At 37.6% G+C, this 19,279-nt stretch overlaps 1 protein-coding gene across 1 annotated transcript in view; it reads left to right on the forward strand.

Moving 5' to 3' along the window:
• mRpL33 (mitochondrial ribosomal protein L33) overlaps positions 1-19,279 on the forward strand; it is a 131,586-nt gene that overhangs the window by 54,767 nt on the left and 57,540 nt on the right. Inside the window, exon 4 of the mRNA XM_090379672.1 lies at positions 4,400-4,503. Coding sequence (XP_090235798.1) covers positions 4,400-4,503 — 104 coding nt within the window. The remainder of the gene's footprint in view (positions 1-4,399; positions 4,504-19,279) is intronic.

The raw sequence follows: 19,279 nt of genomic DNA on the forward strand, positions 1-19,279 counted from the left end.
ATAGATGTCTCTTCTTTCTTGTTTTCTTTTTTATGTAGCAGCAACAACAAAAAGATAATGCATTATTAGGAGGCTACAAGTACTGTTTAGTCAATTTAGAGTGCTTCATATAGACAGTTCCAGGAAACAAATTTCAGTTAATTAAAAAAATTTAATGAAGAAGCTCAGCTCCTACAGACTTACACACTTTCTCAGGATTACAATGCATTGCCTTAAAGTCCATCAACAGTGACACTAGTTTTGTTCTGCACTTTATTGTGCTTCATAAATTTATCAAACAGCACTTTATTGGTTTGAAATTTGGTGATTTTTTTTTGATCTTTTGCTATTCACATGGTTGATACAAGTGCTTTGAAGAGCATTCAATGCATCTCTCTCTCTCTCTCTATATCTCTATGCTTTTATGTATATTTATAATATAAATTAAATTTTTTTAAATTTTATATTGTGGTATTTCACAATTTGGCTTTGTTCTCTTAAATTTTTTCCTAAATTATGTGCCAACAAGATGGGGGATGCATCAGTCTAAATTTACTTCTAACTGGCTTATAAATCTGCTGTATTGGCTTTTTGATTTTTTTCGAAATTATTCAAACACTCCCGATGCATCACTTATTCTTAATTTAGTTGTTTTTTTTTTTTTTTTTTTTTTGTTTTTTTTGCGAATTGTGGTTTTGCAAGTGGGTTCCAAGGATATGAAAGAAACTCACAAAAGTAGTAAGCAGTGCAGCTCCCTTGGCTAGATCACTCCTAGGGAAATTATTTAGACCTACATAGTAGCAGTGCAGCAGTAGCAACCAATGCTTTGGAAATATCGGTGTTTCAATTGGAAGGGTCCAGTAATTAAACTTCCATCTATATAGAATTCACATTTATGCCTTGCACTTTCATGCCAGAAATGTGCAGATAAATATGGTAGTGGAACACTTTCTGGGGAGACAAAACCACTTCACTTCAATGGGATGCAGATACCCATGACTTCATTTTTGGCTATTAAAAATCTTCATATATACACACACAGTTCTGCTGGATTCCCTGAGTGTGAAAATTTACTGTAGCTCCACTACTTCAAGATCTCTCTCCAGCTTCATTGCAGCATAGATATTGGAATATGCTGCTAAAAGCCGTCATTAATTAATTTGTTCTGACAGTGGAAATGCATAGAATGCAGGATAGAGTTCCATTCACATTGTTTAATCTATTGCAAGAATTGTTCCAAAGGCATTTCAACATGACGAAATGATTGGGTAACCTCACAGTGATCCTGTTCACTTGACTTTGTCCCCTTTGGTTTTTGGCTTTGGGAATGTGGGAATATGTACTGGCAGGTTACATTACTCACAACATTGACTGTAATGTGAATTGAATACATTGTGTTTATTAGTGATAATCCATTAATAACACCCTTTTAATTTCCTCTCATGACGACACACCAATTTCTGCTTAGGGGGATATTTAAACTCCCCCCCTTCTGTTCTCTTATCCACGTTTTGAACTCTGTATATACCAAATTTCATTTCAATGTGGAGTGCCATCTAATGGCACTCCACATCTCTGAATTATAAATTTTAATTTAAAGAGTGAGAAAATACTTTAATTATAATGATTTTAAATTTGTTATATACATATCAGAATATACCTCACTCCTTACTGTAGTCTGGAGCCTCAGAATTAACCCCTGCCTTCTAGAATACATACTGGTGGAAATTTCTCCGATCGGATAAGGTAAAGAAAGCCCACACGAGAAACATGCAAAAGTTCGATGAAATTTACCGGTAAAAGTACTTTGCCGTAACGGCATTTGAATTGTTGCTTGCTCAGTAAACAGACGGTGGGTGTTATCGGTCCTGGAGTAGCAGTTGAATCCCACAGGAGCTTGAAACCCTCCCGAAGTGGAGGGGAGTAACCTGACCTTTTTTATTTAGAATCACTAATTGAATTAACTAATTGATCACAAACAGAGTCATATTGGAAGTTCTGGTGTCATAAAAAATGTTCGTAACGTAGTTTCACTGGTAAACTTTTTTGAAGTTTGCCATGCCTCTCGTGTGGGCTTCCTTTACCTTTGCCTTTTTTTTTTTCTTAATGAACAATTTATCCACTAGTCCACCTGTGATTCTAAAGAAAAAAGGTCAGGTTACCCCCTCCACTTCGGGAGGGTTTCAATCTCCCGTGGGATTAAATTTCTGCTTCTGACTGATAACACCCACTGTATGTTTACTGAGCGAGCAACAATACAAATGCCGTTACGCAAAGTACTTTTACCGGTAAATTTATCGAACTTTTGCATGCTTCTCGTGTGGGCTTTCTTTACCTTCGCCCTCCGATCATAGCTGATAGAATAGACGTAGCAAGGTTATCTCACTAGCAACATCCCAAAGCACTGCTATTAGGTTGTCTGATGGACTGTCTGGCACCCAACTGTGAAGACCATATTAATGAAGTCTTCATCATCATTCATCATTCTACTCTTCCGTTTGGCATGAGTTGAGTCTATTTAGATATCGACCTCCATTATTGTCAGTCTCTTGAATCTTTCATCATTTGTTGATAGCTCTGAAAGCCTGTGTTTTCCTTTAGATATTGGAACCATTCTCTTTTGGGTCTTCCTAGTGATCTCTTATCTCCAGTGAAGTCTTAATATGTTTCAATCCATGTTATGCCTTAAGATCAAAACTCTGGTCACTTGTCATATCTTCTGTCATGCAGTATGAGCCATGTCTGCTGAGCTTATTATTATTATTAGCCATATGGTGCAAGGAAGCCTGAGGCTTATGCTGCACCAGCCCAAAAAAAATTTCTGAATTACCCAGAGAGAGAGAGCTTGAGTCAGAAGTAGAAGGGAATCACCAAGAAAGAGAAGAATGATGATATCCAGCTCAGGACCCTCAGCAGATGTGAGCCCCTTACGATAGGCATCACAATAAAACATAGCATCCGTAGTATATTAAGAATATGCATAACTTTCTGGGCAGGAGTTAACGTACAGGGACTGTCAAAAAAAAAAATTGTGACAATTTTATTATTACCCAGGTGTGGTATTTCTCTCCCCAACATCATTATTAATTATTCTTTGATCAGAGTAGGGTAACCACAAAACATTTTCAAGCTCTGATTTGGAGTAAAAAGGTCACTACTGTGTCACACATGTTAATTTTTCATAGAATTTTTTGTGTCCTTAGATTTTGCCAAGTTTACAATCTTGAAATATGACCTTAATGATAGTCAAGGATTTTTATTTATTTTTTTTTGGGTAAAATGATATTGTTTCTAATGGTATTTTTATTAAGAATAAAATTTAAAATTTGATCAGTGAATCTGATACTGGGGCCATGAGTTTTTTTTTTTGGCATTCTCACTAGAGTTTTAAACAAAATGGTGATATTGCACTAAGTAATCAGAATAAAATACTACTTGGTATTCTCCAATGCCACAGGAATACCTGCTTTCCTCTTGCCAAATGTGAGCACCACTCTAACTTTGCTTGTATTGGTTTGTACCTGAGTGGCTCTTATCCTGTGTTTTTCGGTTTAGCAATGGCCATATGGTGCAAGGAAGCCTATGACTTATGCTGCACCAGCCAAAAAAATAATAATAATAATAATAAATAAATAAAATAAGTAATAATAATAATAAGAAGAAAATTTTAAAAAATAAATAATTAATAAGAGAAAAGGAAATAGACAACCAATGTGTTTCCCTCCTCCCTTAGATAATTATCCAGCTGACCTTTGAATTTCCCCAAACTGTCAACCTTTACAACCCATGTAGGTAATTTATAACTCACTAGCTAAAATAAAACTTCTTGCAATCAGTCTAAACATCTTCCCCATAACTCGAAATTAGGGCCCCTAGTTCTAGAATAATTTATAATCATGAAAATTTTGTCCTCATTCATTTTACTTATGCCTCCCAGAGCCTTAAACACCTCAAACAAATCTCCTCTAAGATGCCTAGTTTCCAAGCTCTGCAACTCACATATTCGAAGTCTTTCCTCATATGGACACCCGTTTGCCAATCTCACCAGTTAAGTTACCAGTCTTTGTATCCTTTCAAGAAGCATGATTCTTTCTTTAAGTGCGGTTTCCATACTTGAACAGGTGCGGTCCCCATACTTATACTTGACATAATTTTTTATAGTATTTTTAGACCTTGCACACTGGGGTCTATCTGCAGTGTTACTAACAGTCCCAACAGTGTTTTAAACCTCTAAGTGACAGCCTTAGTTATCATTGATGGAAGATTGTCCACAACAAAATTGGACTACTAACTTGCAGATACAGAACTCTTGAATCAAGCACCTGTGAATAGCAAGGATCTGCTGTATTTTTAATGCTCAAGTTTTAACATATCTAGCATGTAATTATAAACTGTTATTTAAATACTGTTAATCCTTTAGGCTTGTTCTTGTTGCATTAGAAAGTATGGTCACAGGCCACAGAATGTTTTTTATGCGAAACAAGCTTGATGATAAATTAGAAATTATGAGATTTGATCCCTATAGTAAGTATCTCTATTATGTTTATAAATATTATGTAGAATGTTTTTAGTTCAAAGAGAGACACTATATTTCATTAAGTTATAGTAAAGGTGTGCCTGTTCCATGATCCTTAATCATGGAACAGGCACACCTTTCATAAGTGAATCCAAGCCTGTTAATTTTTTAAATTTAAATAAATATTTGAGTAAAGGCATTGGCAGTTTTAGTATTCCTCAAGTATTGTTTTCCTTTTAATTGACATACTTGATTATGTTAAACTTACAAAAGTATGACCATGAAAAAAATCATATTTCAGGTACACTTATGCCCTTGCTTTTATATTGAGTACACCTGCTTGTGTAATTGACATGAATGCATGCTGCATCTCAGCATGCATTCATGTCATTCATGTCAACTGTTGCATTGCACTGTTGCAAAATTTGTTATAGTGAACTGGTTTTAATCTCTCTGTCCTCTCATCATCAGTGTTCACATAAGTGTATATGGCCCACTTTTTTGCAATGGTAAAGACATGCCATGGAATTTATTGATTTCTTGAAGGCTAAATGCTGTACTATGATTTTTATTACTATTAGAGAAGTGCATGCATGCTCATATTCCTCTGAGCCCATTTTATTTGATAGTTATTAAGGCAGGGGTTCTTAACCATTTTTAATACAGCTGGTGCATACCTTATTCAAGGTTTCAAGAATTGTAAATGAAATATATGCTAGAAAATTCAGTTTTGTATAGACTTCGTTTATAACCATATTCTGTCCATTACAAAAACTTCGAAGGCGCCTCCATAGCCAGGTGGGAAGGAGCAGCAGTGCATAGCACACGCTTCTTGATTAGACCGGGGTTCGAGCCCGTCACTACCAAATACGGAGGATGCGGAAAGGTCAGGGAATGACCACCGCATATCCCGGAAAAATATGGCCTTAGTTGCTAATGCTTCTAAAAAAAAAAACCAAAAACAACAACAAAAACCTTGAATTGAACAGGTGAACAAAAAAAAAAAAAAAAAAATTGGAAGCAAAACATTGATTAGGTTTCATTTTGGGAGGCCCCAAAAAGATAAGCAAGCCTCCGTGGTTAAGAATCTCAAGAAATTAATCAATATTTCAATTACTAGGAAACAAAAATTCATTCAGTAATATTTTCATGCAGCAACGTTTATGATGATATGAAGAGTGTTAGGTGCAGATCAGTAATGTCACTGACAACTAGCACTTAAGTTATGAAATTAAAAAAAAAAAAAAAGACTGCCATCACAAATAACATTAATATTTCAGAGTATTACATTGAGAATTTCAGCCAGAAACATTCAAAAACTGCTCCTATGATAAACATTTCAAGATTTATGTTATTTGACTTCGCTTTTCAGAATTTTGCTCAGATATTGGTTAGGTAGAAGCAGAAAATTGTGAATTCATCTAGTTTTTTTTTTTAGATTTAAATTTGCACTTTAGGTCTTATATGTATTCATTATATTGTTAAAATAAAGAATGATATTTGAAGTACAATTCTGAACTTTTTGACATTATTTCAGTATGGTAAGTCCGTAACTTCGGACATGTAATATTTTTCACTCAAATTTTTTTTTTTTTTTTAGGATTGTAAAATTTAAAACAGTTAAAAAAAATAAATAAATAAAATAAGCAATCAATAATGACGAACACGGCAAGCATAAATTGCACAAGTGAGATACGGAGTAACAAGCTTAAAAAATAGGAATGAAGAGAAGATTCTAAAAATTAATTAATTAATTTTTTTTTTTATATGACAAGATTTCAGTGAAGGGGGGACACATTTTGTCATAATATAAAAACCCACAAAAATCCAGCTATGATTATTATCGAAATGCAAAATAGATAGTTTGCTACCCATTTATTATAGATTGCACCAACAGAAAAGCCCAGTAAACATAAACTGCAAATTTTTTTTTTTGTTTTATGGTATTGACCTCCCGAAATGTGCTTTAATAAAATGTGAGCTCGCGTGAGGTGATAATAGTGTGTTTCCACCTTTGTGAAATTCTTTACAGAAAATTTCGTTTTAACCATAGAATAAGTGACAGCAGTACTAGTAAATCTACCAAGAAAAGGAAAGTGATTGATTTGGATCAGCAAATTAAAATAATAAGGATCTATGAAAATGGTCAAACATTAACAAGTATCACATGGAATTTAGATTTGTGAGTGAGTGTCAACAGTGAATACAATAAAAAAGGACAAAGATAGACGAGAAGCGGTGAAGGGATTGGCACCAGTGAAGTCAACTGTAATAACCAAAGTTACGAAATACATATCAGTTTTTATAGTAGATGCAGTAACGTGTTTTTTCTTCCTTTTATGTTTTCTTTTCTTACGTGCCATTCCGGCTACTTCACTGCTGTACCCAGATAAAGTTTTTAATTGAACCAATTAAAAATGTATAACTATTTTTCTATATATATATAACAATTTTTCTTCATTCTTCCCAGGATATTATGCAGTTTTTGTAATTTTTGGCATATCAGGGATATATTTTCAATATTTTATTAGTCATTCCCGAGTTACATAAAACTCGACTTATGTACGTCGGGGACTTACTGTAATACTTTTCTTAAATGAAATCGTCTGCTGGTGATTTCACTTCTTGAATGCATAGAGGTAGCAAAAAAGATTGTGAGGACTTGCACCAACATCTTTTGAATGCACATACCATTTTTAACTTGTTAGTGCCAGGCTGGTGGAAATATGGAATTAAGCAAACAATTGAGGTGAATACTTTCTCATTTCTCATGTGTACTGAAAATGACTAAATTTGAACAATGTGTGAACATTAAATTTTGTTGTAAACTTGGAGGGGAAAGTCAGCCATGGACATACATGAAATGCTTGTTACAGTTTGCAAAGATAATGCTATAAGGAAAAAAAAGAATAAGTGGTTTTGCGAAGAAACTTTTACACATGAAGATGAAGAAAGAAATGGTTGCTATGAAATGATCAAAAGATCAGTGAAGTCTGCACAATTATTCAATTAGGTCAGCAACAAATTTTTTGTTGATCTAATCATCTACTCAGTAATTTTTTGATTTACCACTCAAAAAATTAACGAGCATATGTATTTCCTTTGGTTCTGTTCAGCTATTTTGACTGAGGATTTGGGCAAGAAGTAAGTGAGTGCCAAGTTTGTTCCAGTCTTCTCCTCATTTCATCAAACTCTGAATTTTATAACAGGTGACAACTGTAATATCTGTTACAATTTTTGTAACAAAAATTGTAACAGGTGATGAGTGCATAGATATGACCCAGAGACCAAGATTCAAAGCTCCTAATGGAAAACATTGTCAACAAGGTCAAAAAAGGTATGGCAGTCAAAATCATAAGTTCATGATTTTGACTGCCAATGGAATAAGCATGAAAAGGTCATGCTGATTCCATTTTTTTTACAATGGCAGGATGGTGTTATGATAATTCTGTTGTTGTTGTTTGGTTTTTAGGAGCATTAGCAACTAAGGCCATATTGCTCCGTGAATATGTGGTGGTCATTCCTGACCTTTCTGCATCCTCCGTATTTGGTGGTGACGGGCTCGAACCCCGGTCTAATCAAGAAGCATGTGCTATGCACTGCTTCTCCATCCCACCTGGCTACGGAGGCGCCTTATGAGAATTCTGCGAGTTGTCACTGTTAATGCGGTCTGCTACTAAGGAGTTTTGAAATGATTGATGGACACAGTCAATCATAAACAACCTGAAGCAGTTGGACAGGTAACATCACTTCTCAAAATATCCATAGTGCCACCTCCCCATTCATCTGATTTGGCACGTGCAAAAGGACATGAAAGGAAACAATTTACCAATTCAAGGAATCCACTGAAACACAACAGACCACCTAAAAGCAAACAAAAAATAAGGTTTTGATAGTAGCAAGCATGATCAAGTGTGTTTGTAGAAGAAGAATATGATAAGAATCAAGTCATTTTTAAGGGCACAAAGGGTGATATTGTTGGACACATTGGCACTAATGACATTAGTGCCAATGTGTCCAACATTGGCATTAAGAGTAGGATATCTAATGACATTAAGAGTAGGATATCTGCAGACTTACTTAACAGGTATAGGTCAGTATTGAAAAATAGTCACGAGTTAGGGTTAAATTTGAAAGTGTCTACAATTCTGCCCAGACACAATAGGAGGGGGGATATGTGATGAGAGCCTTGTCAATAAATTCAGCCCTGGAGAGATTGTGCAAGTCTCATGGGGTAGATTTTTTTTTAGTGTGGCCTGTGCTTGCTAACAGGAGAGACTGCTTCTACAGGGATGGGAGACACTTAAATAGAATGGGTGCAAGAATATTTGTGGATGCTATCAAGGCAGTGTAAGGCGGGTCAGAAAACTGCTAGCTTGGTGGGATGATTCACAGACTGATAGATTAACAGTAGCCACAGGCAGAGGTGAAACTATTCTTGCGCTGCTTCTATTGGGATGAGCAGAACTGTGGAAAGTGAGGTACTGGGGATTTCAAGAACTGCTGTGGGTCATCATGGAACAAGTAAATACATAGGTTGAGTCAGGGTAACTAAGAGTAAGAACAGATGTGTATGTATACTTGCATGTGCACCAATACCAGGAGTATAGTAAATAAATTTAATGAATTTGAGGTGATGTTGTTGGGATATCAGAGACATGGTGTGACACAGAGATGAGGAATGCAGAATTGGAATTTGGGGAGTACAGTGTGTATAGGAAGGATAGAAGGGGGGATGAGTGATGCTGTTAGTTAAGAAACACAAAATTTAAGAAAGTGCATTGTTGACATGGATGGACAATACAGTGTTGAATCAGTTTGGTGTGACATAAGCACCGAGAAAACCAGTTTGAGAATAGAATTGTGTTATAGGCCTAATGACTGGAACTTGTGGGTTGGTTATTCACACGCTATCAAGACTTTTGTCGATTTATTGGATGATTGTTTTCTACAGCAGCATGTTCGAGAGGCAACCACAGGGAGTAATACTCTTGATCTGATTATCAGTAGTGATTCTTCGTGCATGAAGAATCTGCAGGTAAGGGAACCATTAGGTGGTAGTAATCATTGTACTGATGTGGGATTTCCTTAAAGATGTAACTACCATCAGGTGTAAAGAGATGGGTTTTTGCTTTCCTGAAGGTAACTACGGTGGTCTGAGTCAGTTTTTAAATTCTATACAGTGGGACCAACTGATGATGTGTTACCAACAGCAAATTCTAAATGGGAAGCATTCAAGGAATTAATCTTGGAAGCTACGAGGCTTTTCATACCAACTAAGAAATACTGTTCAAGGTTTAGGTCTAAATGGATGTCAGATGAACTAATGAGACTCGTGGCCGAAAAGAAAAATGCATGGAATGCATATAAATTATCAGGATTTGTATAATAAAAAGAGAAGTTTACCTCAATATATGGGGGATTTTTTTAGCATTACAACTCTGGTTCATACTATTTAAATTATCAGGAGACATAGATGCCAAGGGTATATATAAGATAGTCTGTAATCAATTCACAAAGGACATTAGACAGGCAAAGGCAAATTATGAGAAGACTTTGGCAAAGGATGCAAAGAAAAACAGTAAAGACTTCTTTAATTTGTGTAAACTCTAGAAGAAAGGGGATGAATCAGATTGGTCCACTTGACATTGATGGTTCAATTGTTGATGAGCTAAAATACTCATTCAGTTTGTCAGCTGAGGTAGCTGGCAAACTGTGAGTATTTTGCATCTACATTCACACATGAGGAATTCTGTAGGGATGTGGAGGCCAGAAGCTTATCAACCTCTGGCCGTGAGCCAAATGATTTTGTAATAATTGAGAGCAAAGTGGAGGAGAAATTGTAACATCTGGAGAGTAGACACCTGCAAGGTGATCTATTGAAGTGTATAAGTGATTGAATGGTTTGAACAAGCCCAATGCTGATGGAATTCTATCTCTTGTTCAGATTCTGCACCTGAGGGACATAAATTCAAATTGAGGAAAGACAATAAATAAGGATGCAATCCATTATGCTGCAAAGGAGCAACTGTATGGGAAAAGAATTTGATTACACTGTGGTCAGCATCAATTTCTTCCCTGAAATAAAATTTCAACAGATTCTCATAGGAAATATGTTTCAAAAATTCAGATATGTGCTTAAAAAGTTCTATCAACCTCAGTTTTCAAATATAGTAGATTAATGACTGCTATTGGGATGAGCAGCACCGTGGAAAGTGAGGTACCGAAAACCAAGACCTGTAGTTGTTTTAATCACCTTTTCCATCTATTTATTTATTTTTATTATTTATTTATTTTTTTGAACGTTTGTGATATTTATAAAGCATATAAATGGTATGTCTGAAATGTCTCAAACGTTATAGCTTTCTATAACGTTTGAGATGTTCCAGAATATTGTTACATGCGGTAGGAAGGTCAGGATGTTTCTTGAAGGTTCTAGAACTTTCAATGGTATTCACTATAAACATTTTGAGTCTTCTAGAAACTTCTGTACTAATACTGGCTGGCTATAACTTTAGTTTCCCTATTCAGGAGACCCTAGTGTCAAAACGGTTAGAGATAGTGCTGAGAAAATTGGTGGGTATGTCATTTAGGATATGGGGAAGCGACTTGTAGAAGAAAAGAATTAGTTTGAATTTCTGCCACCAGGGGAAAATTGTCACTGTAAACATGAGATGGAATACTTAATTTATGATTAGATTTTAATATCAGAACTTAGAAATCTACAGATATTGTTCTATGTGCTTTCCTTCACTTGAGATGACATTTTGAAAACGGAGGACTGCTTGCAACACAGTTTCGCATAGCATCTCATTCGGGTTTTTGGCTACATGCTGTTGAATGCTTGCTTTCAAATCGACAAGCGTCTGTATGCTGCCAAATTCTGTCTTTCAGGTATCCCCATAAATGGTATGTCTGAAATGTCTCAAACGTTATAGCTTTCTATAACGTTTGAGATGTTCCAGAATATTGTTACATGCGGTAGGAAGGTCAGGATGTTTCTTGAAGGTTCTAGAACTTTCAATGGTATTCACTATAAACATTTTGAGTCTTCTAGAAACTTCTGTACTAATACTGGCTGGCTATAACTTAAGTTTCCCTATTCAGGAGACCCAAAAATCACAGGGATTGAGATCTGTGATCGGGCTGGCCAGAACTGCAGAAAGTCTTTAGAAATGGTGTGATGATTTCCGAATGTTGAACGGAGCAGTTCCTTCACTTGTCGACCAATATGGGGAGGGGCACCATCTTGCATGAACACTACGATCTCCAAGCATTGCCTTTCTTGTGGAGAGGGAATAATGTGATCTCTTAGAAGAGTACAGTACCGTGCACTAGTTACCGTACACCTTATGGACCATGAGGTGTAGACTCTTCAGGAACAATGGTTCGATTATAAACTCTGCTGTGAATCCACACCATACTGTAACGTATGGACTTTATAGTGGTCTTTCATGCACAGCAGATGGACAAGAAGTTCCCCCATATTCGGCAGTTTTGTGCATTTACAGCCCCACGAAGAGTGAAATGTGCCTCATCAGAACACAAGATCATCAAGTTCCATATTAGCCAGAAATCGTAGAGCAAAGTCTATTCGTTGTTGCTGATCGCAAGACTTTAGTTCTTACACTATGTGAACCTTGTACGGGAACCATGGTAAAATTATTTGAAGCACTTTACATACAGTAGACCAAGGAAGGTTCAAGTCTCTTGACATGCCTCTGGCACTGCTGACTGGTAGTGTTTTGTATTCTGACATTTTGTATTCTTCATCCACTACCTCCGTTCCGATACATGGTCATACCCCACCTGGAATTACACCTAACTCCTTGGTCGCTTCAAATTTCTTTATTAGTTTTTGAAGCCCCACTGACTTCAAAGGTGCTTTATTGTTGTTGTTTGTTATTTGGTTTTTAGGAGCATTAGCAGCTAAGGCCATATTGCTCCGGGGATATGCGGTGGTCATTCCCTGACCTTTCCGCACCCTCCATATTTGGTGGTGACAGGCTCGAACCCCGGTCTAATCAAGAAGCGTGTGCTACGCGCTGCTGCTGCTCGTGCCCACCTGGCTACGGAGGTGCCAAAGGTGCTTTATGCAATCCTTTTAAGTTTCCGATATTCATGTAGTGCTGCATTAGCAGTACTATTGTTCTGGTAGATCAGTTTTACTAAAAGAGCACATTATTTTTTTTGTAAGAGCTATAATGGTTATTGAGGTGCCATTAGCCTTTCTGCTTTTATCTAACAGATGTCATTTGCATAAGCAGCTTGTCTTGAAGTAAATGACAACTTTTACATGTGCAGTGCCGTTTTCCCCTGGTGGCAGAAATTTTAACTAATTTCTTCTACAAATCGCTTCCCCATACCCTAAATGACACACCCACCGATTTTGACAGCATTAACTGTTTTGACACTAGAGTCTGAATAGGGAAACTTATTTTATAACCACCTGGTATATACAGGATGATTCACTACCAGTGCGACAAACTTGCAGGAGGTGTAGGGGGCACAAAGACGAATCGGAATCACATAGCATTGCAGGGTCCGAAATGCCTTCGTCATGCGGTAGAGGACGTTGAACGGCAGGCCACGTGAACAGTGATCCCACTGGAAGTCAGCATTTGCGAACCGTTTCTGTTGAAGAAACTAAGTAGAAAAGTTCTCCGAAGTGGATAATCCGCAGGCTCCAATGATTGGACACGTTGCAGATGGTATGAACTCATTTGGCTTGTTGACAGTATCCTCTATACAATGGATTGGGAAATACCCAATTGTTGCCCTATTGCTCGAGTACTCGTACTCGGATTGCCTTCTGTAAAACATAGGACATTCTCCTCATTGTCTGGCGTCCTTGTCGTTCGCTCTCGATTCATGGTACCTCTCGTGAAACAACCAGTCTCATGTAACCTTCTGTGCACACGTGCGAAAATCGTATGATGAGGAGCACGCATGTGCGGGAAACATTCCTAGTACAAGCGCAGAGCGGCGTGCCGTTACAGTCCGCAGCTCCATACGCGAGGTGCATGTTGGCCAGTTCAACGTTTGAATACTCGTCCATCCTACTGCCTCGGGAACCGGTTCGCAAATGCTGACTTCCAGCGGGATCACTGTTCACGCGACCTCCCTTTCAAAGTCCTCTACCGCACGACGAAGGCATTTTGGACCCTGCAGTGCTATGTGATTCTGATTCGTCTTTGTGCCCCCTACACCTCCTGCAAGTTTATCACATTGGTAGTGAATCACCCTGTATATGAGTTGGTTCCACACCAAGCAAGCATTTTCATATTTCAAAAAGTGTATGTTTTTCAGAGAGCGAGTGTGAACAAGTGTTTTAGTGAATTAGTGTTTGTAAACAAATGTTTTGTGCAGTTGTATAAATCATAAACTTAATTTAGAAATAAAAATCTACAATTTCTTAATTGTGTTTTTATGTGTGCATTCATGAAATATGTGTTCTTGCCTAAAAATAAGCCAGATAGATTTTGCTACATTTGCGTAGAAGTGGTATTAAAATCACAGCGAATGCCACTGTCACAACTTGTGAGAAAAGCCTGTGAACTCTATTTTGGATGTAAGGTCATAGATCCAGGTAAAGTATGGGCTCCAAAGATTTCCTATGGCTCATGTTGAAGGACATTAACAGGCTGGCCTTAGAGATAGTTATAAATCATGCCTTTTGCTGTTTTGGTGTTAAGGTGGGAACCTCAAAACCACATAAACATTTATTACTTTTGCATGACCAATATTTCTTGTTTTTCTGGGAAAAATCCAAGCATAAAATAGAGTATCTCAACATACAATATGATTTGGTTACAAAGGAACTGGATGCAAAAAATAATTTTGATATCATATATTTGGATTTCAGGAAAGCTTTTGACACTGTTGCGCATGGAAGACTATTGTACAAATTGGAGCAGAATGGTATTAAGGGTAAGTTGCTACAATGGATAAAAGGATGGTTAAGTGGGAGAAGACAGAGGGTGCTGCTCTTCGTGGACTAATGTTATTAGTGGAGTCCCACAGGGTTCGGTGTTGGGTCCACTGTTGTTTTGTATATTTATCAATGATATTAATGAAGGTATATCAGGCTTAGTGTCGAAGTTTGCAGATGATACAAAGGTTGCCAGGGTTGTTAATGACAGTAATGGCAATGTGCTACTATAACAGGATCTAGATAATTTGGGCAGATGGGCTAAGAAGTGGCAACTGAAGTTTAACCTTGACAAATGAAAAGTACTGCATACGGGTAGAAGTAACCCGAGAGAAAAGTACCACCTTTGTGGTACAACACTTAAGGTGGTAGAAAATGAAAAAAACCTGGGAGTAATTGTGCAGTAAGATATGAAGTTTTCTGAGCAATGCAGACAGGCTGCCAGGGCAGGTCATGGGGTTTTGTCAATGATATATAGGAATTTTGCTAGCAGGGAAAAGGAAGTGATTGTCCCTCTGCATAAGGCAATGGTCAGGCCACGCCTTGAGTACTGCGTACAGGTCTGGAGGCCTCATTTTAGGAAGGATGTAGATTTACTTGAGCGTGTACAGAGAAGGGCAATAAGATTGGTGAGGGGAATGAAGCGATCCGCTTACCAAGATAGGCTTAAGTTCTGCAAATTGCAGTAGCTGGAGACTAGGCACCTGTGCGGTGATCTGATTGAGGTATATAAGGCCTTGAATGGGTTGAGCACAATGAATTCTGATGGGATCCTTCCACTTGTTCAGATTACGAACCTAAGGGGGCATAAATTGAAATTGAGGAAGGACAGATGTAAAATAGATTGTAGAAATTTGCCTTTAGCCAGCGGGTGGTTAATTGTTGGAACAAACTTCCATCTGTCATTGTGCAAGTTGATAGGTTGAATAAATTTAAGGAGGAACTGGACAGGCATTTGGAGGGAATGGTGTGATTTTTTTTTTTTTTTTGTCTGATGCTGCATAAGCTCATAAGTTTGCTTTCTTGCATCACATGCCACTACTTCTACTACTACCTTCTTCTCTAAATCCAGTTCCTCACGATGATACAATACCACTGCCAAAGCCACCGAAACTTCTTGACTCTGATTCAGGATCGGAAAAGGAGCCTCCAGAAGACAAGAAAACAAGATTAGTGAATGGAACAAAGGGGCGCTCTTACGAAGAAAGGCTTAAGTTTTGCAAATTACAGTGTCTGGAGACTAGGCACCAGCGAGGTGATCTGATAGAGGTGTATAAAGTCTTGAATGGTTTGAGCATGCTCAATGCTGATGGGATTCTTCCTCTCGCTCAGAATAATCACCTGAGAGGGCATAAATTCAAATTGAGGAAAGACAGATGTAGGATAGACGTGCAGAAATTTGCCTTTAGCCAGCGGGTAGTTGGTTGGTGGAACAGACTTCCATCCCTTGTCGTGGAAGTTGATAGCCTAAATAAGTTTAAGGCTCAGCTGGACAGGTATTTTGAATGAACAGAGGGGTGAAGTGGAAGTGGTTTTTTTTTTTTTTTTTGGCTGATGCTGCATAAGCTTGCTTTCTTGCATCAAATGCCTCTACTAATGCTAATGCTAATCACTTGGGCAGAATTGAGAGATTTGGACTTTTCCAAAACCAAGGCCCAATTTTTTTTTTTTTTATATGAAAACCCCACACACATGAGAGGTAGTAGAACCTATAGTACTTAGTATCGTGTTTGGGTTAGAGGTTGAGAAGACGAGAGGAGATATTTGTTGACATTAGACTTGAACTTCTGTAGACCGTAATTTTCAGGAAAGACATATGAAGGAAGTTTGTTCCAGAAAACAGCAGTTGAACGAATAAACAAGGAAGATGAAAAGCTGGTTCTGTGAGTTTGAAGTTGTACAGTAAATGGATGTTTGCTGGTGACGGCACGTGTTTGCACTGTTTTGAAAGAGAGAGAGCGGGAATTATAGAAGCCTCAGAAGAACAGTTTCTGCTGCATGCCTCTATAGAAAAGGCATGCAGCAGAAACAGTACGTCTATGAGACAGCGAGTAGAGAAACTCTGTTAGAGATGAGTCATTAATTAACCTAACTGCCCTCTTCTGAATGGAATCTAGAAGCCTGAGAGAGGTTTTGGGGCACCACCCCAGATGTGGGAACAGTATTCCATGGTAGGGCTGTTGGCGATTTGTACAGAGTGAACATCTGTTTGGAAGAAAAGTAATGCCGAGAGCGAAAGAGTAAAACCAAGTTTTTTAGATGCAGAGGAAGCAATATTTGTAATGTGCTTGTGCCAAGAGACATTAGAAGTCAGGGTAATCCCCAGAAGTGAGATATCAACTTGCCTAGAAATCGGAGTGTCACCAAAGATAAGCATAGCAGCAGAAGAATCCTTTTTTGCGAGATATAAAACAAGACTGAGTTTTATAAGAATTGAAATCAACTAAGTTGTCTTTGCCCCGCTAGAGAACTACCTGGAGATCGGCATTTAAGGAATTGGTAGCAAATATTCGAGAAAAGGAAGCTGATTGAGCAGGATAAGGTTTCTCAAAATGGAAAGTGGAATTAATAGGAATCAATTACTAGAATTGATTCCTAGTAATTCCAAAAAGGGTGTCAAGGTGTTTTTTTATAGGAAGAGGTAATCTAACATAATGACCAATTGCTCCATGGATGGTGCTTTGATTTATTGTAACAGTGTTCGGGAGTTAATGAAAGAGTTAAATCTGGAGCACGTCCCCGAGCAGTGGAGGCTTTCCATTGATTTATCCAAGGTCAGTTTGAAAGCAGTTACTTAGTTCCATAATGGAAATGAGTATCCATCTATATCATTGGCTCATGCAGTTCACATGAAGGAAATGTACGAGAACTACAGTTCCTTCTGCAAAAAATATGCTATCAAGAATACAAATGGAATGTCTGTGCCTACCTAAAAGTGGTAGCTTTGCTGACTGGGTTGCAAGGTGAATACACTAAATACTGCAGCTTTATTGCAAGTGGGACAGGTGAGTGAAATATATCCCCTACAGGGTAAAAAAATTGCCCATCTGTTTAGAAACTACATTAGGCCAGAAAAATGTAGCACATTCTCCTTTCAATGGGGGTAAATCTATTTACCTCCATTGCACATTAGGCTAGGTTTGGTAAAAATATTTGTGAAAGCTTAAAAAAAGAGAACTATTTTCCCTTTTGAGATAAAAGTGTCCTCGAATCAATGAGGCCAAGATAAAATCAACTTGCTATTCCAAGATGAGAAATTCACTGCCTTGAATCAACTTGCTATTCCGAGATGAGAAATTTACTAAAAATTAAATGCTACAGAAATAAGAGCCTGGAAGGCATTCAAAAATGGCTGCCTGAAATTTTTAGGTAATGAGAAATCACAAAATTACACTTTGTGTGTAATTTTGTGATTACACTTTGTGAAATTGTGGATTAGCTAGTTTATACATTCAGAAAGTTGCACTGCAATGTGTCATTAGAGCTTAATTTCGTACATACCCATTTAGACCTTTCCTGAAAACTTGGGAGTGGTCTCCAATGAACATGGCGAAAGGCTTCACCACGATATTTCTCAAATGAAAAAATAGGTACTAGGAAATGGAGTCCAAATATGGTTAGCACTGGCATTAGTAGAGACATATGATGCAAGAAAGCAAGCTTATACAGCATCAGCCAAAAAAAAAAAAAAAAAAAAAAAAAACCTTCCCATTTCACCCATCCATTCACTCCAAATGTTTGTGTAGTTCTGCCTTGAATTTATTTAAGCTGTCAACTTACACAACAACAGATGGAAGTTTGTTCCAACAATCAACCACCCGCTGTCTAAAGGCAAATTTCCACACATCTATTCTATTACTTTCTTTCCTCGATTTCAATTTATAACCCCTCGGGCAATTAATCTGGGCAAGAGGAAGAATCCCATCAGCATTGCACAAACCATTCAAGCCTTATACACATCAATCAGATCACCTTTCAGGTGCCTAGTTTCCAGAAACTGTAATTTGAAAAAAGTTAAACCTTTCTTCGTAAGAGCAACCCTTTGTTCCATTCACTATCTTGTTGTTCTTCTTTGTACTCATTCCAGCAGTTCTACATCCTTCCTAAAATGAGTCCTCCAGACCTGTATGCAGTACTCAAGGTGTGGCCTGACCATTGCCTTATACAAGGGGATAATCAACTCCTTATCCCTGCTAGAAAAATTCCTGTATATCATTGACAAGACACCATGAGCTACTCTTGCATACTGTCTGCACTGCTCATTAAACTTCATATCTGACTGCACAATTACCCCCAGGTCTTTTTCATTCTTTACCTCCCTGAGTGTTGTACCACACAGTTGGTGTGTTTCTCTTGGGTTACTTCTACCCATATGCAGTATTCTCAATGTTAAACTTCAGTAGCTACTTCTCAGCATATCTGCCTAACTTTTCTCAATCCTGTTGCAGTAGTATACTGTCTTTACTGTCATTAACAACCCTGCCAACCTTTTTATCATCTGCAAACTTGGATATTAAGCCTGATATACCTTCATCGATATCACTGATAAATACACAAAACAACAATGGGCCCAGCACTGAACCCTGGGGACTCCGCTAATACCATTAGTCCACTTAGAGCAGTGTCCATTTATTACCACTCTCTGCCGTCTCCCACTCAACCATCCCTTTATTCATTGCAGTAACTTGCCCTTAATGCCACACTGCCCCAATTTGTACAAGTAGTCTTCCATGTGCAACAGTATCAAAAGCCTTCCTAAGATCGAATGTTGGCAGACTACTGTTGGAATCTCGTATGAAAGACACCAATGGATGATTATAAAAGGCAAGAAATGACAAAATAAGTTTTGTTAT

This window comes from Mastigoproctus giganteus, chromosome 8 (genome assembly GCF_048544385.1).
Source record: "Mastigoproctus giganteus isolate SK-2022 chromosome 8, ASM4854438v1, whole genome shotgun sequence".
In the NCBI taxonomy this organism is placed as follows: Eukaryota; Metazoa; Arthropoda; class Arachnida; order Uropygi; family Thelyphonidae; genus Mastigoproctus; species Mastigoproctus giganteus.